Raw genomic sequence first — 27,074 nt, forward strand, 5'->3', positions numbered from 1 at the left:
TCTTCTGTACCGTTCTATCCAGGAGACCCCCACACTGGCCTTTGGAATAGCTTGTTTCTGTGTGTGTAGGGACAGGGAGGGTGACAAAAGACTGAAAGCTCCCTTACAAAACAAAACGCTTTTATTTGGTCCTTGGAGCCTGAGTGGAAACGGCCTATGGAGTCATCGAACAAGGAAGGGACTGATAGCTGATAAAATAGTCTCTGTGTTCGAAGAGCTGGTCCTATTTACAGGGTTAAAAATATTCACAGCTCAGAGTAAAAGGAGGCCCAGAGGGGAGGGGAGTGTTTCTTTAGGTATAAAAACCCTCGCAAGCCCCATGGAGGCAAGGATAGTGGGTGTGTGAGCTGCCCACTACCTAGGGGGCTGCAGGACAGTGGCAGCCAGGTGGGGGGGGGGCACAGGAAATGACTCAGGCGTCCATGTGGCAGATAAGGGCTCTGATCTTGACAAGCAGCTAGGGGAATGCTGGGCAGGTGGGCAGCTTGGCTCCCTCATCTAGGGAAGGGAGTAATCAGTCACACCTTACATGTGCCTGTAATGGGACTGGGGTGGGGGTGTCCTTCTTTGTGGACAGACTGAGGCCATGGGACAGTGCCGATTGTGGCCAGGGAAGCTAAGGACAAAGCGCTTCTCCAGACAGCCGGGCTGGGTCTGGCTTCCGACCTGCCACCCCATCATGGCTTCGATCCTGGCAGGTGCTCCAGGAATTGCATAGTGTTGCAGGAGGGGCAGCTGTCCCCAAGCCCTGGCTGATGGCCATCAGGCATCTGCTTCCTGCAATGCGCTGCTCATGTGCCAGGGCTATCAGGACCCTGCTCATTAGGCAAGGAGCTGGGCTTGGGAACAAACCAAGGGGGGAAGCGGCAGATCGGAGCCCCCACAAAGGGTTACCCAGGTTCTCAAGGCAGGATCATGGCCTCTGAGCCCCCAGATTTGGTTCTGTGAACACATATCTGGGATGCCTCTCTATAGCAAGTGACCCCATATTCATAGGGAAGGGCAGCCCATTTGGGCCTTGGCCACCTGAAGCTGTCCCCAGGGCTCAGGACAGAAGTACTGGAATGAAACCCACCCGGCTCGAGGTATTCTGCATGGCAGCTGGGAGGCCTGGTGGGGACTGAGGGTAATTGGGGTGCAGGAGGAGGGGAGGGAGGCCCAGGGGAGGCTGCACCCTGTAGCCGGTGGCTCCCTGGGCAGGGTCCTGAGATTCTGGTTCAAGCATCCTCCATTGGGGGTCTCCCTCATAAAGTGCATGTAGGGGAGGGCAGGTGGGTGGATCTGCACATAGCCCCTGCCCTAGGGAACTGTAGTCATAGTGGCCGGGGTCCATGTAGACCAGCCACATCAGGTGTGAGTGGGGGGCTGTGGGTACCCCTAGAGGCTGTCCAGTCGCTGAGGAAGGCCTGGGCTGCCTTGCGATGTGCCAGGCGGTGGGTGATGGAGAATCCAGCATTGCCTTCCAGCTGGGACAAGATCACCAGGACCTGCCTGCAGGACAAGGCTGATGAGGACCAGTGGGAGACCAGGGCCTAGGGTAGGGGAAAAAAATAGCAGGTACCCACCTGTGCAGGGGTGGGACACTGTCCTGGGTACGCAGGCTGCCACGTGTGGACACCACGTTGAAGCTGTCGGTGCAATCACATTGCACGTGCAGGTAGGACTTGGGGTGCCGGTTCTCCACCACCACGATGAGCCCCGCCCAGCCATGAGTCAGGTAGTAGCAGGTCATGCCCTCTCGGCCCTGGGCACAGGCACAGGGTGGGTGGGCCAGGGCTGGTGGTTGCCCACCCGCTGCCCTCCCCCATCAGGACCCCACCCACCTCATGCCGCTCGCCCCGGCTCTCAGTGAGCAGGATGATGGCATCGGCCAGTGTGGTTGGCTGCGCCTCCACCGGCTCCACCATGACCAGCCTGGAGCTGTACACTGCGAGTACGTGGCCGGGTGGCTCGGGGGCACCTCGGGGGACCCCTGCTGAGGGGCTGGAGGCTGTGGGGGGTGTGGATAAGGGAGCCAACAGCTTTCCCGTGGGTGGGCTTTGGGGCTCGGAGGGTGAGAAGGTGGGTGTGGGCCTCATCTGGCTGGGGCCCTTACCCTGGGCAGGGGGCCCTGGTGGAGCAGGGTTCCAGTGGTTGAAGGCACAGCACACCACAGCATACTCGCCAGGCTCCAGCATGACATCACAGTTCACAAACTTCTTAACAGCACGTTTGCTGTGGGCCAAGAGGCGGCCCAGGCTCAGGCGGCCACCAGTGCCAAAAGTGGCCCGGAACACCAGGATGCACAGATCCAGGAGGTGGCTGTCTACTGAATCCGAGCGCCTGAGGGCCAGAGATAATAGGCTAGGTGCTCATGTGGCCATAGCCATGAGCTTCTAGCTTGGTATAGTGCTCAACCTGTTGCCTACCTGCTGCCCTCCTGGAACAGGGCAAACTCCAGTGAGGCACGCTCCAGCACTGTGAGTGCCGTCACACCCACTGGTCCACTGGCAGTGCTTGGGAAACTTCCCTGAACCCGTGCCTCCTGCCAATCTGAGTGTACCTTGCAGATGTCCACAGAGTCAAAGTACCTAGACAGTGAGGAAAAAGGGTGACTGAGCAGAGTGCAGCTCGATGCTCCAGCTCTGGGATGCAGTGCTCACACTATGGGCCTTTGTTGCTCAGCTTTCAGCATGCATGGCAGTCTCCCTGCTTCACTGCTCTCTTTCGGTTGTCTCCTAGCACTCCCTCCCTGCACTGGGGGCCCCTGGCATCTCTCCAGGAAAGGACTGATAAGCAGGAAGCCCTTCTCTAGGAGGGAACCCTGCTATGGTCCCTAGCTGGTGATGCTACTGCAATCAGGAGGAATTGACCTCATCAGCGGGTGAAGCCATGGATGAGTTCAAAGATGAATGAACAGGCTATCAAGAGGTGGTACCTGGTTGGAGGAAGTAGGACACTGGAGGCCTGGTCTTTGAAGGACATATTTGGCCTCTTCCTGTCTGTCTCTACTTCTTGGAGGCAATGAGGTAAGCATCTTTGCTCTGCCATACCCTTCTGCCTTACCAGATCGATTGCAATGGAGTCAGCTGATCATGTGCTGAAATCTTTGAAGCCATGAGCAAATTAAGTTTTGCTTTTGTTTTTGAGATGGGGTCTCATATAGCCTAGGCTGGCCTGGAACTCATTATGTACTTCAGGAATTTGGGATCCTCCTGCCTCAGCTGCTGGAGCACTGGGATTACAGATGTGCATGCTATCCATGCATACAGATGTGCATGCTATCATACCTATTCACACCTGCTTTTAAACTGTTCCTCTCCAGTAGCTGTCACATCGGTAGTGAACTGACTGTTTCCTGAACAACATGGGGGCGCAGAATCACACACACACACACGCCCTGCTTTATATAGACCTAAATTCCATGGCCAGACCAAGAGCTACCTTTAAGAGGCCGGCAGGAGCTGGGACATGGACAAGTTGCTTATCTAGACCAGCTCCCTGCGGATCTGCCCATGGGACAGGTGAGGGCATCCAGGTACCTGATAAAGTCACTATACTCCATCCAGAAAACACCCTCGCTGCTGCCATGTGGCATGAGTTCGGCTCGCAGGTGCCCTGGCCAGTGTGGCCACTCATCCGACCAGCTGCCATTCCAGGAGAAACGGCCCCATGGGTTCCGGAGTCGCAGGAGCCTGTAGATAACAGGACTGAGAACCAAGACTATGTGCCTTGTGTTCACGCACTTGTCCACCCTCAGCCAGCTGGACCCTTACCTGGAGCCCTGAACATCACGAACATCCAAGATGGAGTAGGCATGGCGGGGGCGCAGACCCAGGCTCTCATAAGCAGCATCATCTACCTTCATGTTACCTCCTCCGCAGGAGGCACCCATGAGGAACCTGTGTGGGCAGAGTGACCTTGGCTGATGGAATGGATAGGTAGCAGGGGAGATGGACCTTCTTGAATATGGGGGTACAGTCTGGGACCCACGTGACATATGCTTTCATGAAGTACTGGCCCACTATGGATGAGCTCAGAATGCCTGGGCTAGAACAAGCTGGTTTCTGAAGGCTTAGGCCTGAAATGGTTCAGCTGGAGGCAGGGATTTTGACATCCACTACCAGGTCTAGGGCTTCTGTAGGTCTCTGGGTCTAGACTCTTCTAGGTCTTGAGAAAGAGATGTCAAGATTCACAGTGCTGACCGTGGTGTGGCATGTCTCAGAACACCTCCTCCCCCTCCTCAGGGTCCCTCTGTGGACGCTTGCCTTTTCCTAGGTGGGAAGTAATGAGATCTGGGCTCTTCCCAGGGTGGCTACCTAGAATGGAGTACCAGTTAGACTTCTTGGCGATGGCTAGCTGCACTAGAGCACCATGTTAGCTGCAGGCAGTCAGAGGGTACTGCTCCCCACCTCTCCCACCACTCTACCTCTTTTCTCCTCACAATGCCACAGACCATGGCAGTGACTGTCTCTTACCCAGCCTCCTTAGAACTCAGCATTTTGGCCCAGATGAGGTCAGTGTCAACAGGTTCCTCTCGGGGGTTAGTGGAGCTGACCTGCAGCGCCAGGCTCTCACAGGGCGCACCGGTGAGTGTGGCCAGGCCTTCAATGGCGCGCCCTGCCTGGAGGGCGAAGTAGGAGCCGTGCAGCTTGGCCAGCGCTTTCTCAATGAGGGCCACCCACAGCTGCTTCCGCTGTGCCTGGGGGAGGGATCAGAGTCACGGGCTGCCCGGTTTCCCGACCCTGCCTCCCACCTTGCTGTCCCACCTGTGAGAAGAGCAGGAAGCCAGCCTCATCGCAGGGCAGCATGTCGTCCACCAGCACTGTCGTCCACGTACCGTCCTTGCACAGCCGTACCTGGTAGGCACCCTCTGCGCATAGGCTACGTGTGACCATCACCCTTTCCACGAGGTCGGGACGTTCAGCCAGTACTGCCAACGCACTCAGGAACCTGGACGGAGCCAGACAACTTCACAACATGCCCAGAACTGGACCAGGAGCCGCCATCCTCCCCTGAGCCTGTCTGTCCCTGGCAGGAACCTGGAGCCTCACCAGCAGTTCCCCAGCAGCCCCTGTAGGATGTCAGAGGGCCTCAGGGTGTGGAAGACTGACCACGGAGTGCCGTGGTCCCTGAAGACAGAGCAGTTGATTTCGTGGGGCCGCAGCCACTGTTTCACTCGCTGCTGGACGCTGTCGCCCACTGGGAAGCCGACAGATGCAGGCCCGGGGGGGAAGCTGTCATCCACAAAGTTCACACTATTCTGCAGGGACCATGGCCGGACACTCAGGCTGGGCAGGGCAGCCGCAGGCCCAGAATGATTCCACTCTACCTTTTGGGGGAAAGACCCCACCCTCCCAAGAGAGCTTTAGAAGGTTGGGGTGGGGCTCTTGCGCATTATACCAAACTTGGTGCTAGGCAACCCTGAATGGACGATCCTGAGTGGTCATGGGGACACATGGCCTCCCTGCCCATGACACTGCAGGCCAGTGGCAAGCAGGCCACAGTGAGCATGCTAGCCTGGGAGATGGCACAGCTCCAGCTGCTCTTTCAGCTGACCCAAGGGTTCAGGCTCTGCAGCTCATATGGAACACCAGGTATCCCAGCCTTGAGCTGTCCCAGGGCATGCTGCCCTGTGTAGGGCAGTCTCACTGTATCCTCATCTCTCTGTGGGTTTACACATGGGAGGTCTGGGATCCTCCTGGGCATGTGAGCTGAGGGAGTGTGACATGAATAGTGGAGGTAAATGTTAGTTACCTTGGGCCAAGCTAGCTCTCAGCCTCAGAAAAGAGGCTACTTACCTCTCTGCAGAAAGCCACTATGTTCTCCCAGAGTGCCTTGGCCTCGCCCTCGTCTGTCTGCCTCCGCTTCTCCACATGCATGCTCTCCCTGCGCCTCAGGGGTGTAGCCCCCCGGCACTGGGTCACTAGAAGCTGTGGTGTGTGGCAGGCTGCACAGTGCTTGGCCCGAGGTGTGTTGATCAGGGTGCAGGCAGGGCAGGCCCACTGGCCCAGGCCATCAGGCAAGAGACGGGCAGCCTTATGTGCTGAGGGAGCTCGTCCACAGCAGCCAACACAGGGGCCAGGCTTGTCGGCACCACAGTCGGGGCAGTGGGAAGGGGGTTCACTGTGCTCCTGGAAACCATGCAGCTTGGAGCCACCACACACTGAACACCTGGAGGCTGTTGTGGGGTTCCTAAGTGTGCACCTGGCACATGACCAGGTGGTGAAGTCAGGGCTGGAGGGGCTGGCAGGTGTGTAGCGGACAGTGTCTCCAGCCAGGTCAATGACATCACTGCACGACTCACAGCGGGCAGGGCTGCTCTCTGGGGCCTCCTCCTCCTCCAATACACTCAGTCGCTTGCCTGACAGCAACTCCTTGCCTGAGAGCAGCTCAGCAAGGCGGGAGGCCCCAGCTGCAGCTCTTCCAGGGCCCTGGGAGGGCCCTTTGAAGCTTGTGGAGGTCGAGGACTGAGCAGCCTCAGGCACAGGTGGCTGAAGCTGAGGGGGGACCTCCCGGCGGCTTCTGGGCACAGGGTTGTTCTGTAGGGTGGGTGAGAAGGGGCTGAAGGGTGGTACCCTGGGGGGCTCCTGGTCAGTGGAGGTGGGACCCTGGCTGGTAGAAGGAGAATCAGCCTCAGCACCTTCCCCAGGGAGGAGAGGCTGGGATGGAGCAGGAACAACATGGAAGCCAGTAGGGGCCACAACCTCGGGAACCACCAGGGCCTCTGGGGGGATGCGAGGCAATGACAGTTTCCGGGGTCCCCCACAGGCAGAACAAGAGCTGGCCACTGGTGTGTTATGCAGTGTACAGCGCTGGCATGCCCAGCCACTGCCAGGCTCTGCCCCTTTCCCTTCGTCCTCCTGCTCCTTTTCTTCTTCTTCCTCAGAGTGCCCTCTGGCTGGCTCCATGGCCACTAGCCCTGCTGTCCGCACAGGACCTGCTTCCTCCTTGCAGTTGCCCTTTGGTTCCACCAGTACGGTGGGGGGCTTGGGCAGGACCCCATTGATAATGGGCAGCAGAGGGGCTCCAGGAACAGGCTCTGGGGTAAAGCCACATACTTCACAAGCCTCTTTGCCTAAAAAGTTCCGGAATGTACAGCGTGCACAGGGCCATTTCTGCTCCTCTACGCTGAGCCGCAGGATCTGGTCAAGATCTGGCTTGTGCCTGGGGGCCTCACAGATGGAGCACTGGCGTTGGCCGGCAGGGTTCAGGAAGGTGCAGCGCGCACAGGACCACTCCCCAACTGTGGCCATAGACCCAGGAGAATGTGTGTGGCTGCAAGGGAAGAACCTGATTAGTGTGGCTCCTTTGAGGCCTAAAGTCACAATGTTCCATGGGCAACAGGACACCACTTTTCCATGGAGGGTGACTGGGACTGGGAGATGTCTGCTTGGCTGCAGAGCCAGCAATGTGGAAAGGGTGGCCAACTTGGGGTCAGCAATGTTCTGTTCTAGAACATGTTCAGGAGGGATAGGGGTGGGGTGGTCATCAGTCAAGAACAATTTAAGCCTTTGCCCAGTGTGCATCCTCAGCTTTGTAGCTCCGCCCATCCAGTCCCAGTTCAGGGCAGAATCGGAGCCTGCACCTGGGCATTCAGGCCTGTTCCCAAAGGGCTTGGCATACTCCACACCACTAGGCTTGTAGCAGGGTGGCAGTGAGTACTGGAAGGCTGTATGGATATTTCTTGGAAAGGCTACCTGAGCACAGTGAGGATATAAAGCAAACACAGGGTGAGCCTGGACGGAGGTTGAGGTTATGAGGCTTGCACCTTGCATTATCCCCAAAACTTGACATTTTTCTGGGCTTTGGGACAAACGCATAGAGTACATGGAGTGCAGTCTCTGTGCTTGTGTGGAGGCAGGTTTCCTGTGCTCCTGGCCTGACTGCCTGCTCCCAGGACGGTTCCCTCAGGTGGCTGGAAAGGTGCTAGGCTCCCTGACAGGGCTGAGCTGCAAATAACCTTCACAATACCCATTGTTTGAACTGACCATAGCTGCTCTGCCTCTAGGAAAATCAATTGCTTTTTACAATGAAGCACGAAGCTTATGCTTCTAACCTTTGGTTCAAGAAGAAGGAAAACATTCTTCTTCAGAAAAAAAAATTCTTCCCTCCAAAATACAACTTGCCTAGGGGCCCAGAGTTGGTTCTGATTCCACCTTCCTGTGTAGGTTGGGTAGCCCTAGGAGGGACAGGTAGAGAGGTGCTTAGGCTCAGCTCAGAGCCTGGAGATCACCAGACCCCTCTCCTGAACTCCTTTACGTGGTGAGGGCTCATGGTTAAGGACGGAACACAGTGTGTGCCAGCAGAGAGGATGCCCCTTGACACCCCTCTCATATGAGAGCACCACTGTCTCCACCTGCACATCTACTTCACAGCACAAGCAGGCTGGGTATCCCAGAGGGTCCTGGTGGGCCACAGTGAGTTTGACAGGTCCCTTCCCAGGAATCTCCTGAGGGAAGTCAATCCTCATGAAATGTCCTAGGGGACTCTCGGGGCATTCTCTGATTCAGCCCTAGGCCACTGACCGTACAGGCTGAGGAAGGTTGTGATGGTTAATTAATGTTTACTGTCAACTCGACTGGATTTGGAATCACACAGAAGATACATTTGGCAGTATCTTTGAGGGTGTTTCTAGAGGGGTTTAACCGAAGACGGAAGACCCACTCTGTAGTCCAGGCAGTCCTCAAACTTACAGAGACTCCCCTACCTCTTCCGAGTGCTGGGATTAACAGCATGTCCCACCACACCTAGCCCAGAAGACTCACTCTGAATGTGAGCACCACCATCCCATAGACTGGGATCTCAGATTAAATAAGAAGGGGAGAAGGAAGGCCTGAGTTTGACATCTGGAGACCCACATGGTGGAAGGAAAGAACCAACTCTCATAAAGTGTCCTCTGGCCTCCACAAGTGAGCCATGGCATGGACGCATGCGCACACACACAACATAAATTAGTATTTAAAAAAGAAAAAAAGGAGAAAGCATGAGCTTCTTTACTGCAGACAACACAACCAGCTGCCTCATGCTCCCACGGCCATGCTTTCCTTGAATAACTGTATACCTTTTATGATGGTGTGAATGAAAATGGCCCCATAGGCTTACATATCTGAATACCTAGTCACATTTTCTGCAAGGCCTTGAGAAGGCACAGTGCTGTGACGGTAAACTCCAAGATGCAATGAACACCCGCGACAGTGGGAATGCCAGGACACAGGATGTCTGCTGAGGAGAGGTGCACGAACAGAGTGGAGCTGGCTTAAGAGAGAGGCTGTGTGTGTGCTGTGGATGGCACAAGGCTGGTGGAGTCTAGAGAATGTCACAATAAGCTACAGGTGCAGGACAGAGTTCAGACTTTGGGGTTTGGTTTTCCTTGGCCCTGTTTTACTCTGTATGCCCCATTTCCTCTCTTTTGGATTGAGGTATGCTTACGCTATGCCACTGTCTGTTGGAATTATATAAACTTTATAGTTAAGAGGCTGACTTGAATGTTGGCATGAGCCGGGTGTGGTAGCTCATGCCTATAATCCCGGCACTCAGAAGGCAGAGGCAGGCAGGTCACTCTGGTCTCTCTGAGATGCCCCTGACTTCCCCCGGCAAACCTCCTCCCTTCACAATGGAATATGGACCACAGAAACGTAAGCTAGAGTCTTTCTTCCCTCACGGTAGGTCTGTCCTAGCAAAAAGAAAAATGACTAGGGAAGAAGTCCAGGTGCTCATTCATCTCAGGGAACAGTCGGGGTGGCTGGGGTCTGGCTTTGGCCCAGCTGAACCTGGAGCCTGGCCACTGACTGGGATGAGAGGTAGATAGGGGAACCACATGGGAAACTCTTAGCCCAATCAGAAGACTCCATCTGTAGTATAGGACAGCTCCAAAGAAAACAAAGTCTAAAGATCAAACTTGTTTCTGGGAAATAGGACAAATTGTGGGTCTAGAGGCCAAGCTGTGGGTCTTCTGTAACCAGAAAATCTGTCAAGACCAAGGAGTCTTAGGGCAACTCTGGTCAGCTGTGAGCTATGAACCTCACAGGACCCCTACCCTTCAGCATCCTCAGTTCACTTGGTTAATGCCCATAGTCCATGGCCAGTCCTATACTGCAAGGCCTGGGAAGGGACCCAGGGCTAAAGACCTGAAGTCCATAGGCAAGGCCGAACCACCACCAGAGTCTGCAGCAAAAGCCTGCGTAGAGCTGAAGACCCAATAAAATCTGTATACAGACTTTGGCAAACCCTGAGGAACTCTCCACATAAGGGCTGGAGTGTTGCTAGGTGGCGGAGTGCTTGCCTAGCATGTATGAGATACTGGGCTTGACTCCTAGATCCAGAAGTAAAAAGAAATTGAAAAGGGTTTTTGTACTTGATTTTCTAGAATTCTCAACACAAACACTCCTAAATCACGGCACATGAGCTCACAGAAGTAATTCCAACTCTTCAAGACAGGCTCACAACAGAGAGCAAACTGAGTCAACTGCCAGAAGTCTACTCAAAATACTTGCTTTGTTCTCAGCTTCCTGGGCATCTCAACACTCAGATCTCATGCAAAGGGAGGTGACAGGCTCCAAAACTGCAACAGTTTACCTGAGTAACCAGGGAGTGAGCACCCAGAGGACTTAGAAGTTGCTGCATCCTGCTGTGGTCATGGCAGGAGTCTTTCCCCTCTTAGGAAGAACCAATAAAACTACCATCCTGAGGAAGCACTGGGAAGCTACTCATTAGCCACTAAAAGATGGATGCCCCTGACCAACAGAGCAGCTCCATGCCTTACCCTTGCCAGGCTCTTAGCCCTAATTTGTGCTCAGAGTAGACTGTCCTGAGGGCCTGTATAAGGGGAAGGGTAGTGTCTTCCTTCCTAGGCTATTCTCCTAGGCTGACCACAGTCTGGCCTGCTCAGTTTTTCTGGATGGGTGTGTCCTCCTTGTCTCTGTCCCTGGGCAGCCAACGCCTGAATCAACTGTCTACTGATTAACCAGCCAGGTGAGGCTGGATATAGCAGGGTTCCTATACTGGGCTCTCAAGTGGGTGGAGGAGGGAGAAGGTGCACCTTGACCTGGGCTCAGCTAGTGTGAGCTGCCTTTTTATCCATACAATGGGTGTTACCCAAAAGGAGAGTAGTAGCTATGCTGGGGGTGGCAGTCCTGAGAGGTGAGGGGCTGCTATGGCTGCTAATTTCTGCCCCAGGCTTCTCCCTGTCCACCTAGCACCCTGTAAGAGCTGGGGGAAAGGCTGCTGTTTCCCATGCTTGTGCTGTGTTACTTCTGTGTGAGTATACACACACATGTGGGGAAGGAGTCCCAAAGGGTGGCCACAGAGTAGTGTCACCTCCTGCCTTCCTACCATCCATCTAGCCCAGCAACCCTCTGATGTCCATCCTCTCTCTAGTTTGGATATGTATGGCTTCTTCCAGATCATTAACACTGTTGATTTCTGATTCAACCTGGATGCCCATGGGAACTAGTACATATTGGGGACACCTATTTAGGGGAAGGGCCTGGCAGGAGGATGGAGTAAAATGAAGTAAAGACATATCCTCAAGTCTTGGGTCTCTCTCTCTCTCTCTCTCTCTCTCTCTCTCTCTCTCTCTCTCTCTCTCTCTCTCTCTCTCTCTCTCTCTCTCTTTTGGTTTTTCCGAGACAGGGTTTCTCTGTGTAGCTTTGGAGCCTGTCCTGGAACTTACTCTGTAGACCAGGCTGGCCTCAAACTCACAGAGATCCGCCTGCCTCTGCCTCCTGAGTACTGGGATTAAAGGTGTGCGCCACCACTTCCTGGCCACTCTCCTCTTAATCCCACCTCCTTGCTTTATCTCAGATGTCCAGCCAAACAGTTCTAGATGTCTAATTTTTTTTCCCTCACATAGTCCAAGTTGTACTTGAACTCCCGATCCTCTTGTTTCCACCTCTAGAACGCTGGAATTACAGGTATGCACTATCATGCCTGACCATAGTTCTGGATTTAAAAATCTTGTGATTTATTTATTTAATTTGAACCAGGGTCTCTCTTTGTAGCCCTAGCTATCCTAGAACTCACTATGTAGACCAGGCTGGCTTCAAACTTACAGAGATCCACCTGCCTCAAAAAAATCTTGTGCTTTAAATATATATATGTACACACACATATTTAATTTCATGCATATGTGTTTGTGCCTGAGTGTATGTATATGTACCATGGACATGCTGGAACCCCTAGAGGTTAGAAGAGGCATTGGATCCCCAGGAACAGAGTTTCAGATGGCTATGAGCCACAGTGTGAACTGAACCCAGGTCCTCTGGAAGAGTGGTAAGTGCATTAACCATTGTGCCAACTCTATAGCCTCCCAAATCTTGTGCTTTTACTTTTGTTTTTTGAAAAAGGGTCTCACTCAGTAGCCCTGGCTGGCCTGGAACTCACTATGTGGCCCAGGCTGCCTTAAACGCTCAGCAATCTTACTTTGCCTCTTGCCTCAGCTTGCCAAATTCTGCAGCTATAGGTGTGATACACAATGCTGAGTAACCCCTCTTGCCCCCCTAAAAAACTTCACTTAAAAATTAAACAACAATGACCCTTGAACTTTCATTTACACACACGAACTTAGTAAAAGTGTGTAAATGTAAAAGTAGGAGAGCCATCCACCCATGTGACATGTACATGGTGACATTCTCTGCTGGAGCACTGCTTACTAACATGAGACTGAGAAAACAAGTCCAACATATAGCCTCAGCACACAAAGCCACAGTGCAGGCCTAGCAATTCTACTCTTAACATTTTTTCCTCAGGAGATACATACATACATATACACACACATATACGAAAACATGAGATGTTCAACACCATCAGCCATCAGAAAAATGCAAATTAAATCAAGTAAAGCTCCACTGCACACCCTGCAGGACGGTTAGACTCAAAGACAGATGATAGCAAGCATTAGCGAAGTCAGGGGACACCAGAACCCTGCCAACACTGTTAGTGGGAATGTAAGAGGGCCAACCCCCGAGACAGCAGTGTTTCTCAGAATGCTGTATAAGCTTACCCCAACACAGCAGCTCCAGATCAGGGATATACCCAAAACAATTAAACAGATGCCCACATAAAAACCTTTAGCATGAATGTTTACAAGCAGCATCATAAAAGCTAAGTGGAATTAACATACTATTCATGAGCAGACAAGCCAAGGGTAGCTTATTCTTACAACAGAATACCACTGAAGCCTGTAAAGGAAGGAGGTCCATGCTGCAATGTGGATGAACCTTAAGGACAGGATGCTGAGTGAAAGAAGCAGCCAGTCAGACACCCAAGTCACATGTGAAATCTCTAGAAAAGGTAAACCTACAAACAGGAAGCAGGTCAGTGGCTACCTACGGATGGAGTGACTGCAAACAGGATCTCTTTCAGGTGCAAACTAACTCATAAGGCTGTTGGGACAAAGCTATGAACTGGTTGAAAATGACCTGAACATACATTGATAACAGGTGAATTTGATGGTGTGTGGAGTTTTTGTCAACTTGATACAAGCTGGAATCATTTTGGAAGAGGGATCCTCAATTGAGAAAATACTTCCATTATCTGGCCTGTGGGCAAGCCTGTGGTACATTTTCATGATAGATGATAGGTGTAGGAGGGCCCAACTTATTGTGGGCAGTGCCACCCTTGGCCTGGTGGTCCTGGATGCTATAAGGCAAGCTGAGCAAGCCAAGAGGAGCAACCCAGCAAGCAGGTCTTCTCTATGGCTTCTGCATCAGCTCCTGCCTCCAGGTTTCTGCCCTGAGTTCCTTCAGTGATGGACTGTGCTGTGAACTGTAAGCTGAAATAAACTCTTCTCTCCCCAGTTGATTTTGGCCAATGGTGTTTTATCACAGCAGTAGAAAAACTAAGACAGCGTGTAAGTCACATTCCAATAAAATGGCTTAAAGGAGTTAAAACTTGCATTGGTGGTATTGCCTGGAGCATCTTGCAATACTAAGGTGAAGGGGGCACTGTCATGCCTTCATGCACACGAGAAACAGTGCAGTACCCCCACTTGCCTCAAGATCCCTCCATGGTTCTACTTGTCCTGTCTCTCTAGACCTTGAGTTCCCAGTGCCTGAGTCTCCCAGTGACTAGAGTGACTACTAGATACATACATTTGGACTCAGTGCCACCTTCCAGCAGCTCCAAAAGGTCTGCCATCTCAGATCTTGGTGTTAAAGGTACCTCAGAAGGCAGTCTCTTGTCTGCGTTCTATGCCCAGCTAACTTCCTATGCCCGGCAGATGGGTAAGTGAGCTGGTTTGTAGTAGTCACAGCCATGCACTTCTCTGAGTAAAGAAATGATCAGTGTTACCTGGGTTCTCTAGAAGAGATCTACTAAGTCTGCATCCTCTCTGAGGTGGAGTCCTGGATATTTAGGGGGTGCCAGAAACCCTTCCAAAAGGAATTAATGACATGCATGCCTTAGAAAAGACTTGCAGATAAAGGCAGGCCCCTGTGGTTCCTCACAGCCAGATGGCATCCCTAGAGGCTGCCATACTGGAGCATAGGTACCATAGGTTGGGAAGGGAAGCAGTGTTCAATTCTGACAACCCTGTGAAGCAAGCCAGCACTCTTAATGCATGCTAGCTAGCTACAAGGGCTGAAGTCATCAGCCTCCCAGGCAGGGGGTATCCAGACAGCCTTCACAGGAATTCAGCAGGCCCTGGGCAAGCACTGTTCAACAGTGAGCCATAGTAGAACCTCAGGCAAAGGAAAGTCCCAGACCTGCCAGCCAGGAGCAGCAATAACCCCAGATCAGATGAGCTCCTGCACCTTTAGGGGAATGAGCTGCCAGAGAGCACTGATAAACAGAAAGCCCTGTCCTGAGCAAGCATCTGTGCCAAGCAGGGACACATTGAAAAAGCGGTCTCCTGCTTAAGACCCCTCAGGGTTGCCCCTCCCCACCTTCTTACCTTCGGGCCCGGGGACGTGGGTGCTGTCTGGTGACCAGAGCACTTCCCCAGACAGTCTCCCCAGGGCCGCTCCTACACCAGCCAGCTGCTGCTGGGGGTCCTGGGTAGGATGGCCCCCCAGGGAAGCCGTGGTCTGACTCCGTCTCGGCAGCCAGGGAGGAGGCAGAGCTCCCCATGGCCCCCCTGACAGTGGCCACGTAGAGAGCCGGGCCTGGTCACCTCTGGCCGGTGGCACGCGAACGGAAGCATGGAGAGAGGAGAGTGCCCACACCGGAGAAAGGGCAGCCGGCTGGTCAGTGAGACAACAACAACAATGAACAGAATAAAAAGAGAAAAGAAACAGTGTGATTCACACAGATGAAACTATAGGCCCTGGGTGAGTTTCCCAGCATGCCAAGTGGCCGGGGGTATACAAGGTGAAAGCGAGGTTCAGGGACCTAGGCATGACTTTAAAGTACTCAGCACTGTAGGGCACATCCCACAGACAAGCCCCACAAGAGAATATAGGCCAGAGGCCAAAGGCCAGCACCAAATGGAGCTGCAGCTCCCTGACTTGTGGTATATTAGGGTTTCATGTTATCATCCTAATCTCAAACACCCATCGTCCCCCTCAAACTTGTCTCTAGTCCTCAGAGGGGCTTTATTTCCCAGTTAGGAGGACAGGCTTGCCTTATTACAGAAGAAACTGTCAAGGAGACATTTATCCCACAGGGAAGGAAAAAGTGAAGGAGCAGAGGGCAGAGCGGGATGGTACTTGAAGATCTAAGAGGTCAGGACCAAACTGTGCCTTTAGAAGGGCAGCAATTGGCCGGGCGGTGGTGGCGCACGCCTTTAATCCCAGCACTTGGGAGGCAGAGCCAGGCGGATCTCTGTGAGTTCGAGGCCAGCCTGGGCTACCAAGTGAGTTCCAGGAAAGGCGCAAAGCTACACAGAGAAACCCTGTCTCGAAAAACCAAAAAAAAAAAAAAAAAAAAAAAAAAAAGAAGGGCAGCAATTGACTGTTTAAACACACACTTACCAGGCAAATGCCAGGGAACCTAAGAAACTGTCCATGCCTGAGCAAGAGAGCAGACTGCTTGTGTTGCAGGGAGAGCCATTTTACAGCTGCTGGCTAAGGGCGGGGTGTGCGTGTGCGTGTGCGTGTGTGTAGTGAAACCAAACAAATCTGAGAGTGTGATCTTTGGGACAGGGAGGACTTGGCAGCTGGGGAGATAACACACATAGGGAAACTGGATGTGCGTGTGGGTCCCCTCTTTGGGCTCTAGGTTAAGGTGTGTAGCTATGCTGCCCGCTGACTGGGCAGAACACAAACTTGTCCTGGTTTCGGCAGTTCTTACCCCTGGGTTTTCTATCACCCACTGACAGCACTTTCTGTGACTTCTGAGTAAGCCTCTATAACACTGACTCTGGTACTGGGTTGTAGATGAGGGGAGACTGATATAATGAGCTGAGAGACACACCTACAAAGTACTGTAGGTTAAGGGACAGCCCCACATGACAGGTAACAGCCTGTGTAGTACCTTTGAGAGTCAGCACTTGACACCTGAGAGGACCACCAGAATCAAGCCCAAACCCTCTCCAACACACCCAGGCATGGGGCCAGGTAGTTCTGCAACCTCTCACCAAGAGATTTCAATCAGAACTAGCTGATTCTCCCACGAAGCAGCATTTCCCAACTACCTTCTGAGTTAGCATGTGTGGGGCTGCTTTTGCCAAGGGACTGGCCCTATTGGCTTGGTGACCGTGTGAGACTTGAAAGCTTTTAATTCATACTTTGAAATGGCTAGAAAACAAAACAAGCCAGGTGGTGATGGCGCACACCTTTAATCCCAGCACTTGGGAGGCACAGGCAGGTGAATCTCTGTGAATTCAAGGCCAGCCTGGTTTACAGAGCGAGTTTTAAACCAAAAAAGAAAAGAAAGAAAACAAAAGGAGAAGGGTAGGAGAAACAAAACTTATGTGAACTAAAACTAAAATGTTGATCTCTCTCTCTCTCTCTCTCTCTCTCTCTCTCTCTCTCTCTCTCTCTCTCTCTCTCTCTCTCACACACACACACACACACACACACACACACACACACACACACACACACTCCTTTTTCTGGAGGCAGGGTCTCACTATGTAGCCCAGATTGGGTTTAAACTTAGGCTCCTCCTGCCTCTGCCTACCAAGTGCTGTGATCATAAGTGCTAGCTACAATGTCGGCTTGAAATTCACATTTCAGTGTCTACAAATGGTTTTGCTAAACAAGGCTGCGCTTATTTATTTACACGCTGTCTGTGGCTTCTCTCAGAGCTCATAAAGCATGAGATGCCGCAAGTGCTCCCCGCCTGTTCCTTTAGCGATTCTCCTGCCTCAGCTTCCTGAGTACTACAATTACAGGCATGACCATAGCACTTGGCCCTAATCAAGGACTTTAGTCTGTTTTCTAGCTCAATACAGACATGCCACTTCATGGGACTCAGTAGCCTCATGTGCTGGTGGCTTTGTATGGGGCATCAGTTAACTGATGGTGGCAGGATTCTGTTCAGGGGCCCAGCAACACATGCTCCTATCCATCAGTCCCAAATTACAATGGTCACCCAGTATACCTGCCTCTCCTGTGCTTGTGTCCATGCCAGAACCCCCAAACCTACAAGTCCTGGCAACATGAGAGCCTCCTGTGAGAAATGTACCCCAGTATTTCCGGGGCTCCTCTCTCATATTCAAACCCTGAGCAGGGAGGGAAGGAAGAGTGCTGGAAGCTGAGCTCAGCAGAGATGCCCATGGGGCAGAAACTGCTTACAATAGGGTCTTGAGGTGATGCAATGCCAACACTGGGCCTTGCCACGTTCACTGTGAAAGCAGGCACTATACTCATGGGCTGCCTCCAGGAGGATTACCTGTTCCTCCAGAAAATACTAGAGTCCTGCATGGGCTTGAGTGCTGTCTGCCTCACAGTTCCTATAATCCCTACCTATCCCTCCTGCCATCCTGTCCAGAGCCTATCCTCCTCCTGCCTCGGTGCTTGCTCACTGGGGATGCCTTCCTTGAGCATAGTATCTCTTGGGAGGGTGGAGACAGCACATTCTTCTTTTGCTAAGTGTGCAGAAGAAGAAAGGTAGGCAGAAGAGCAACGCTCTCAGGAGCTCTCCATGCTACTGTTAGGGAAGAGAGTCTCTTGGTGTGCTGAGGAGCCCCTATCTTGACTAAGGGCCACAGAAAGATGCTGGCACAGTCTTAGTACTCCCCTAACCCCCAACACGCACACCAGGGAGCAGTTGGCTACCAGTTCTTTGTTGGCCTAGGTGGCCCTCTAACCTTAAGAAGCTGGTATTATTAGCTGGTATGCTTGTTTTTTTTTTTTTTTTTTTTTTTGGTTTTTCAAGACAGGGTTTCTCTGTGTAGCTTTGCGCCTTTCCTGGAACTCACTTGGTAGTCCAGGCTGGCCTCGAACTCACAGAGATCCGCCTGGCTCTGCCTCCCAAGGTATGCTTGTTTTGAGACAGGGTCTCATGTATCCCAGGCTAGCCTAAACCACTATGTAGCCAAGGATGTTCTTCCACCCTGATCCTCCTGCCACTGTCTCCCAAGTGTAGGATTATAAACATGTGTCTCCTGAAACCCACCTTCCTTCTGCTGGCCTTTCAGGCACAACTGTAGGCCCCAGCACCTTCTGTAGCCTTGGTGGTTGGTAACTCCACATGTATGGTAGGCAGCTGTGTAAAAGGTTCTACAGGCCTTCCTTCTGGGCTCTGACAACTGCACTCAGGGACCACTGAAAGGGTAGAAAGGGAATCCAGCAGCAGCCCTAGCTAGAGAGGGCTGGCTGTTTCTCTGGCTTGGCCAACACTCTATAGAAGTAATTATCACACCCACACCACTTTGCCAAGGACACTGGGACCTTCTTTGAATGAAGGAGGCTAGCCCCTCCCAGGTCTCCCCCATCTAGGCCAGAGCACTCCTGTATAATTAGCATGTGGTAATAGGCAGGGACACTGAAGAATGCCAACACAGGTGGATCCAGTCTTTGTTCACATTCTGGTTGCCTAGGCTGTACTGCAAAGAACAGGAAGGAGAGGGCTTCACAAGAACATAGCACAGCCCCCACTCTGGGTGGCAGACCTGAGCCACCCCAAGGGCTGTCCTCTCATACAGGGCTTGTTGGTGGACAAAACCCATTCCCTACTCCTGAAAGCACTTCCTTGCTCCTCCTTTGGCTCCATTTTGTATGCTTAGCAAACACCCTTTGACCTTCACTGCAAGTCAGGCTTTTAGGAGGTTGGACCCAGCAAACAGTGACTCTCAGAGATCCCTACCACTGACACTGTCTCACTGCTACATGACTTAAGTGTAACCACATCAGCCTCCAACAAGAGGCAGAAGGGGCAGGGGTACTGAGGACCACAAGACTTGAGAGATAGGTTCGCCCATCCTCTCAGCCCTGGGGCTTACTTATGCCTTTCCTGCTCCAAGACCTACCAGCCAGTTCCTCCCTTATTTGCATTTGGGAATTGTTCTACTTTTAAATGGGACAGTGGCCTAGATCTGGCCTCAAGGAAGCAAGGCAGTGGGGATGCCACTGCTCTGAAAGACAAAGTATTAATTATCAGGATGTATTAGCATGTCCCCAGCCTTGGTGTAAGATGGTCTCTGCATATACTGAGGGGAGCTGGAGAATAGCCCCCCCCAGGACAAGCATGAGAAGACAGGATGACATGGACTTTTCAGAGAGCCACACAAGGGTGTACTCTCAGTCCGGAGGCCAAGTCCTCTCTGTTGTCCCCAGCTTCACCTTCAGCTCTAAGGGCCCTCTGAGAGAAGGTGTTGGTCATGACAGCCCACCTGGAAGTAGGACAGGCCCCTCATTCTTCCTCACGGGTGCTCAGGGCTGGAGGCTGGGTGGGGACCATCATGGCTCTCACAAGCCGTGAAACCTAAGAGCTGCAAACCCATGTGAGGGTCCCCTGGTATAGCCTGTCTTTTTGCCCCACACACCACAGCCAAGTCAGTACTTCCTGCCCAGAGCTTCCAAGGACTTGTGGGATGCCTCATTCCCAGAAGGACAATCTGGGGATATCAACCAAGTCAAGGTCAGGGAAACCTATTGTACCTTGTGTTTCTAGAGCTCTTGGTATAGGAAGTACAATGTCTTCCTGTATCCCTATTTGGGAGTACCCTAAGCACAGTGCTCAACCCCAGGGAACAAGAGCAGAATGGGGTTTCCACACCAACTGACAGAGAACCTACTACACAAGCCCTTCCTCTTGAAAAGTTTACGAAGGGACATCCTCTGCCATTGTAACTTCAGTAACCCCAATATTCTTCCTCTCTTGAGACAGGGGATGGCAAGAGAAAGCAGCAGTCCTAGCCCCACCTGGCAGCAACAGTTACCCACCATACCTTAGCACTGTACCCACCAGGGCAGGAAGCAGCCAGTCCAGATGTGAAGCCAAGAACAAGTCACTGTTGAGATGCAGCGCTGTCCAACAGACAGCTGATATCAAGGTCAGCCCTAAGGAAATGACCTGGGGACAGGAAGTGAATCCTCCCTCCAAGAAACTAGGCTAGGATCTACCCCAGGGGAGGACTCAACCTTGTGAGAACTGGCTGAACAGCATTCCCTGAAGATAGGTGGAGAGACTCCAAAGAAATGGACCACCCTCAGCTCTTTGAGCCTCTTTTTGGCCAAGATACCCTACAGTGCAATAACCCCATGTGGGTGTCATTGGCAGGCCATAGTGGTACATCCAGGAGAGTATGAGGCAGGACTAAACCTCACTAGCACAGCTTTTTTTGCAAAAACAGTTTCTGCAAAGCCAGAGAACCCAGCTGGCAGAGCAGGGCAGCAAGGCAGAGGGCTGGTCACCAGAGAGCACTGGCCCAGAGAAAGGGGTCCCTCCCTCCCACCCAAGCACTTCAACTCTGCTGCTCCATCCACCAAGCCAACCAACAAGCCACAGCACTTGATAACTAGCTCACCTGAGGCCACAGATGACAAGATGCCAATGCGTCCACACTGGGGTTGCTGCCTTGGGAAAGGGCCTGTGAAGAGGCTACCACTGCAGTACTCACCAAGACAGCATGCTCCTCCTAGCAGGGTTTGGACTCTGGCCCAGAAATGCCAAATGCAGGCTTTGGGATTATCTGCATGGGCCAAAGTCCTGCAACCGAGTCTTGACTGGCCATATGGCTCAGGCTCTGCCCTCTTCTACAGTGCTATAGCTAGAGTCTCTTGGAGAACTTCATTACTGCCCCACCTCAGCATATGCGACTCAGGGACTCCTTCCCTTTAAAAAGCTGTGTCTGTTCGACAGCCAGAGACCACAGGGGACAACATGGTTTGCTGGCTCTTCACTGCCATTGTCACAGGAACTGACCTGTTCCATGGCAAACAAGCCTGTGGCTAATTCTACATTGTAGGACAACAGAAGGGGTTATTCAAGATCCTGTCTTGATGTTGGCTCTGCCCTTGGGCAGAGTTCATCTCCAGGGCCACAGATCAGTAGTAGTTGGCAAGGAAGCCTAGGCTGTCCAGGTACTGCCAGGGAACTATGCCCAGGTTGGGGCAGGGCTCAGGGGAACAGCAGGATGTCACCAAGATTCCCTGGACTCAGGTCCTGGCACTACTCAGTCATTCCAATTGCCAATGGGTAACCACTGTTCAAGCTGCAAAGCTCTGCTGTTTTTCAGCTCCTGCTTACTATGGTAGATGCTGCCATGCCAAGCAGGATACTCATGGGTCCTCATCCTGCACTTCCTTTCTGGGCCACTGCAATCTCCTATACTTTCTTAGCCACTGCCTTCTCATATGAACAACACTGGAGACAGTGGCCATCACCCTCTACCTGCACACAAGAGGAAGGGTGCAAGCTGAACTCATAAAGTGAACCAGTTTTTCTACTGAAAATGAAAAACTCCACCTAAGGGCCAAGTGTAGGATAAAAGCCTTAGGAAGAAGGGTGCTGTCCTACACCCTCACTCCTAAATGGGAGATGAAGCCAGAACACGTTACAAGGTAGTTCTCAACCTTGAGTTCTAGATTTTTTTTTTCCATTTTTGCCAAGTACTTCCTGTTCTCCAGCTCACATGCAGAAGTAAAAAACTGAGGCTGGAGTGAGGTGGAGTTGTGCACACCTTTATCCCAGCACTTGGGAAGGAGGTAGAGGCAGGTGAATCTTTGAGTTCAAGGTCAGCCTGGTCTACAGAGTGAGTCCAGAACAGCCAGGGCTACACAGAGAAATCCTGCCCTGGCAAACACATACACACAAATGCTCACACCAATTCAAGGTGGGGCCTCACAACAGCAGTGGGGCCTCCAGCTGTAGACCTATTCAGAACAAATGAGACACACTAATCCTGCTGAGGTGAACTATAGCTGGGATTGAGGCTGGGATTCTGCATCTGGCCTCTGAGGCAAGGATAGTCTGAGGCATCTACATGCTGGCCCTGATGCCTCATGGACAGGGAAATGGTCACTGAACATCCTTCTGTGTCTCTGGAGTTGCACATCATCTTCATTAGACATTATGAAAAGTGAAATTATGTTTTTCAAAATGGTATTGCCAAGAAAACAAAAGATTTCAGTTTTAGTTCACAAGTTCAGTGTTGTTTAATGTGGAATACAATTTTAAGAGAAAAGATAGAAGGTAGCCTGGTGTCCTTGCCATGGACAAAAAAAGAATCATGGGGCACTCAAGCTCACTGCTGGATTAGGAGCAAGGAGGCCACAGCACATCTCTCAGCACTTCCTTTCCCACTAAGCTCTGGCCTTTCCACATCTGCAGAAGACAGGGGCTCCAGAAAGCTGTAGAACTCATTGATTTTTCCATCAAATGGTGTATGGTCAGCAAGATCAAGAAAGGGACAGAAAGCAGTTAGTTCTTTAAATCCAAAGGGCAACTTTTTAAGAACCATGGAGGAGGGCATGGTAGCACCCTCTACAGCAAGGAATACTCTGCTGCCTTCCCATCCTTAGTATTAGCAGCAGGCATGGCTGCACCTTGACATTTTCAAACAGCAACTATCGATACGTTTTCCCAAAGCTCTCTCCGCGCCCATCCTCCAGTTTAGCCACCAGGGAAGTGGGGAAGGCAGTATCAGGGAAGCTGAGACATGGGATATGCAGCAGGAGAGCCATGACTATGCATTTGTCAGTACAAGAGAGTTGAGGCCAATGCAAGTATTCCACTTGGTTTCTTAACATGGAGACTTGAGCAAGCCTGCCCTGGTGCCTGGGGAATTCTTACAGAGGGATAGCTGGTTTCCCACATGGAGCTTGTGTAGAAGAGTACAAAAGAATAGTCAGGCTAGCCAGCATCTTACAATGGCTTACCTTAGGGTCCCACACTATCATTCCTGTATCTCCACACTGTGGTAGAGTATTCCTGTCCTCCTACAATTCCACCCCCGAAAACTGTTTGCCTAGTAGGACGAGCCTGGGAGGCAACATGTTGCCCACATTAAGATGCTCTTTGGTCCACTGGTCACAAGTTTTCCACACAGCCATGCTATGATCCACAAAGTGACAATCGTGTGGCTAAGCTGGTTTCCCAGCACAGCCTCACCCACAGCTTCCTCTGCCTCCTTTCAGTGACACTTATGCAAGGGTCATAGGCTGGTAAGTTCACTTCTAAGACTGAGAAACAAGATGAGGCCAGGGGCTTGTTTCCATTGAGATCACATGCTGCCCTTTTGGATCAGAAGATCTCTTCAACTTTAGAAGTCAATTGACCCAACGCTACCAATGGTCAGCAGCCAACTGAGGATGCTCATTGGCTACCTGCTCAGTGTAGGGCTAGACTGAGTTGGGTACCAGGACCTGCCAAGAAATAACACACATGACTTGAGTAGGGGAGACTCAAGAAGCTGGGTTGTCCCCAGTAGAGCCCTGGGGATAAGCCAGAATGATATCAGAGGTATAGGGTCAAATGGCTCCAGACAGCCAAGACATACTGGGAATGTGGAGAGGCCAAATGGCAGAGACTGCATCCAGCCTGAGGAATCAGAAGACTAGTTAGAGCTTCTGGAACCAGGAGCACATGCATTTCAGGATGCTCTCTGCTTGTCAGGTGACATAGCCAGTATGAAGTGGGGACCAGAGGACAGGGTAGTCAAGAGATGCACAGTCAGGAAGAAGAACAATCTACACCTCTGGGGAGGGGGAGGGGTGGGGACAGGAAGTATCCCTTTTCTAGGCTTGAGCACAGAGCCTTAATACCATAGCTGTGTTTCTCTCATTCAGCCTCCCATGCCAGGCAGTGTACAAACCAGGACAAAATAATGTGACAAGTCACCAGTGATCTTGGGTCTCTGTATATGTGTTTTCCAAAGAGCTCAACGGTTTTTCATTTATCACTTTTTTTCTAATCCTTTTTTTTTCCATTTAATTTTTCCCTCTCAGCCCCAGCAATTGTCTAGTACAGTGAGGGGCAGCTGACATTAAAGACCACAGGGCTGGACAAAGGACCACTCTACCTTCCTAGGGCTCTTAACTGATCAGCTCATCAACAGCATATACAGTGAAGGTTTTTAGGCCACCAAAAAGGCTCTTCTTCTCTCAAATGCCACCAATGAGAATGTGGAAGCAGACTGTGATTCGGAGATTTAGAACTCCACCTACCCCTCCCCTGACAACTGCTGTCCTACAGCCTCAGTTTCCTCATCTGTAAAATGGGGCTTACCTGTTTTGCCCCAGGCCTGGATAATGTACAAGAAGGACCAGGAAGTCTTGGGAGTAGGCAAAGCCTGATAGTCAGAACTAGGGCAAAGCCTAGATCCAAGGATGGAGAGCAAAGTAACCAATTTCTCCTGGAGGACAAGCTGAGGCTCTACACAGATGTGCAACCACTCCTCCTGCTCTAAGACACCATGGCCAGCAGAGGTTTTGATGGTTAAGTCCCCATAAAGTTGTACAGTATCTGAGCCTTGGATCCAGCAAGGTTTAAATCTGCCTTCCTCGAGAACACTGACCTGTCTGCCATTCAAACAGTTTCAGGGATTCTCAGATGTTGGAAAAGAAATGATCACATCTCTCTAGAGCAGAAGGACCTCAAAGGAAGCAGGATCAGCTACCTCATGGAAACAAGGTTGCTGTTCAGCTAGACACAATGGTCCTATACTACGCAACTGTGGTCCTGAGGGCATCCTGACAGCCAGACTCTGGAGAACCTTGGAGGCAAGCTCCAGTTCTCCAGCCTGGGACAGGGGAAACTGCCACTGGAGGAGCAGAACTCACAGTTCCTGACTGAGTGGAGGTTCTTCCTGATGCATGTATGGCTCAACTGCAGGGCCAACCCCAAACACCACGAAGGTTCTCAGGTTCTGGGCCTGGGTGTTTAGAGTCCTGAAGCTCAGGAAGGGATCCTGTGCTAGAGTCTAGGTGTTTCACGGTTCTGTTACCAGTGTCTAGTAACAAACTACAGGCACTCCAGGGACCCCGAGAGCCAGCGCAGCAAGGGCCATCTGGCCATACAACAGGGTTCTCAGATCAGACCTAGAAGAACCCCCTTTTCAGACAACAAAAAGAAAATCCCGCAGCTGTCAAGGGGCCACTCTAACTTTCCCGGCCTACTGACAGGCCCACAAAAGCAGAAGTGTGGGGTGGGAGGGCACACAGGACGCCCTACGCGCTACTCCCGCTGCCGCCCCAGGTAGCTGCAGGTTTCTGCAGACGGTGCCCCCACTACGTACACCTTCTTAGAGAGTGGGCCAACGCTTAGTCCAGGACAAGAGGGCACTCAAGGACAGGCAGGCACTGAGGGTCGCCTGCGTCTGAGGTTCCTGGGCTGGCCTGGAGTGACCCACACTACCAGCCTCCCCCCCCCCCCCCCCGACACCTCCCCTCCAGCTTGCCACAAGCCAGGCTGCTGCTCCCAAGGCAAACACGGAACATCCGGGCTGATGCCCCGAGGCCGAGCTCTAAGAGTCCTAGGCCGGCTGGCCCGCCGCCTACCCTGGAACTCACCTTAGCGAGCCAGCGGCGCCTCCTCAGCGCTCGCGGTCGGGCTAGGCGGGCGCGGCCCGGGTGCCGGCCCTCAGTCGGTTGACCCACAACTTCTACCTGAGGGCAGTAAAGGCCCCTTCGCGCCAGCCGCGATCCTCCGCCGGCTTAGCGCGTTTTCGGCCCCAAAGCTCCAGTCTCGGCCCGGCAACCTTACGCCGCCTCCGTAGAGCCCGCCGTCCCGCCCGGCCCACCCGGTACGCCTTACGCCTCCTCCGTAGCGTGGCGCCCAGCCGGGGCCCGCGGCTACGGCGCGTCAGGGGCGCACGCGGCACTGGGAATCGCGCCGGGACTACGGTTCCCACAGGGTAGAGCGACGGCGTTCAAGGCACGCCGGGAGTTGTAGTCCACGGACCGCCCTCTTCCCCGGGTATCTCGCTCTCGCAACGCGGAAGGAGCCGCTCAGTCCACCGATTCAGGTGCTACCCTCATGCCAGCGTAATGAGGTGCGTTGGCTCCGGGGAGATAATGAACTGCAGCTCCCAGGATGCTCTGCGAGGGACTTTTGGGCAATGCTCCGGCGGGCGTCCTCACCGCCTGAGTCTCACTGCGCCGGGGCGATGTTGGTAGTCTGTATCACGATTGTACTAGGTCTGAGGAGGTTGTCTGCGGCGCTGCGTCAGCCTGGCTGCATGGACTGCTCTCTACCTCTCCCAATCCCTTCACCGACTTCTGTTCTGTCCCAGTGGTCTGAAGCAGCAATCGTTCTGGACCTACTCGGGTCCGAGGCCCGTGCTTACTCGAGTGTGCCAGATAGACGCATCACTTTTCCTAGAGAAACACTGGCATCTAATTGAGACATCTTCCCAGGTTCTCTGAGCGATGTTTACAAGAGCCCCCAAGCTATTTCCCTTTTTGAGCCCTTTGGCTACCAGAAGTAAATGAATTACTCCTAGCCACTTGTCCTCTGCAGCTCGGAAGATGTACTAAGAATCAGGCTGCAGAGAGGGCACCACATAGCAAGGGGACACTAAAAAGAAGCCCCCGGGATGCCCTGCACTCTAGATGTTGTATGCGAGATTCGGTGACATGTGCCCCAGGACCCAGAAAACCTGAGCCTGGCTCAGTGGGGCCTACAGGTACTTAGTCACGTTTCTGGGAAATCACTCATGCTCCAGAAGCCAGCAAGGCAAAGACAGGCCATTGAACTCAAGATGCTGTGTGGGGACACCTGTGTCCAAATGTGGAAGACACCACATTTTGGCAACATTGGAGCAGAAT

The 27,074-nt window shown here is 52.5% G+C and overlaps 1 protein-coding gene across 1 annotated transcript; it reads right to left on the minus strand.

The window, feature by feature from the left end:
- Positions 1-103: 103 nt before the first annotated feature.
- Capn15 (calpain 15) lies at positions 104-26,017 on the minus strand. The gene is made up of 13 exons (XM_052758813.1): positions 25,818-26,017; positions 14,873-15,161; positions 5,781-7,257; positions 5,034-5,242; positions 4,749-4,932; positions 4,458-4,681; positions 3,756-3,881; positions 3,522-3,674; positions 2,409-2,570; positions 2,096-2,322; positions 1,824-1,990; positions 1,566-1,744; positions 104-1,491 (listed from the first exon to the last, which is right to left on the minus strand). Exons 2-13 carry the CDS (start codon positions 15,046-15,048, stop codon positions 1,314-1,316), a joined length of 3,462 nt encoding a protein of 1,153 aa, XP_052614773.1. The 5' UTR covers positions 15,049-15,161; positions 25,818-26,017; the 3' UTR covers positions 104-1,313.
- Between the last annotated feature and the right edge of the window lie 1,057 nt (positions 26,018-27,074).

Source organism: Peromyscus californicus, unplaced genomic scaffold (assembly GCF_007827085.1).
Source record: "Peromyscus californicus insignis strain IS unplaced genomic scaffold, ASM782708v3 Scaffold_3__1_contigs__length_106647218, whole genome shotgun sequence".
NCBI lineage: Eukaryota > Metazoa > Chordata > Mammalia > Rodentia > Cricetidae > Peromyscus > Peromyscus californicus.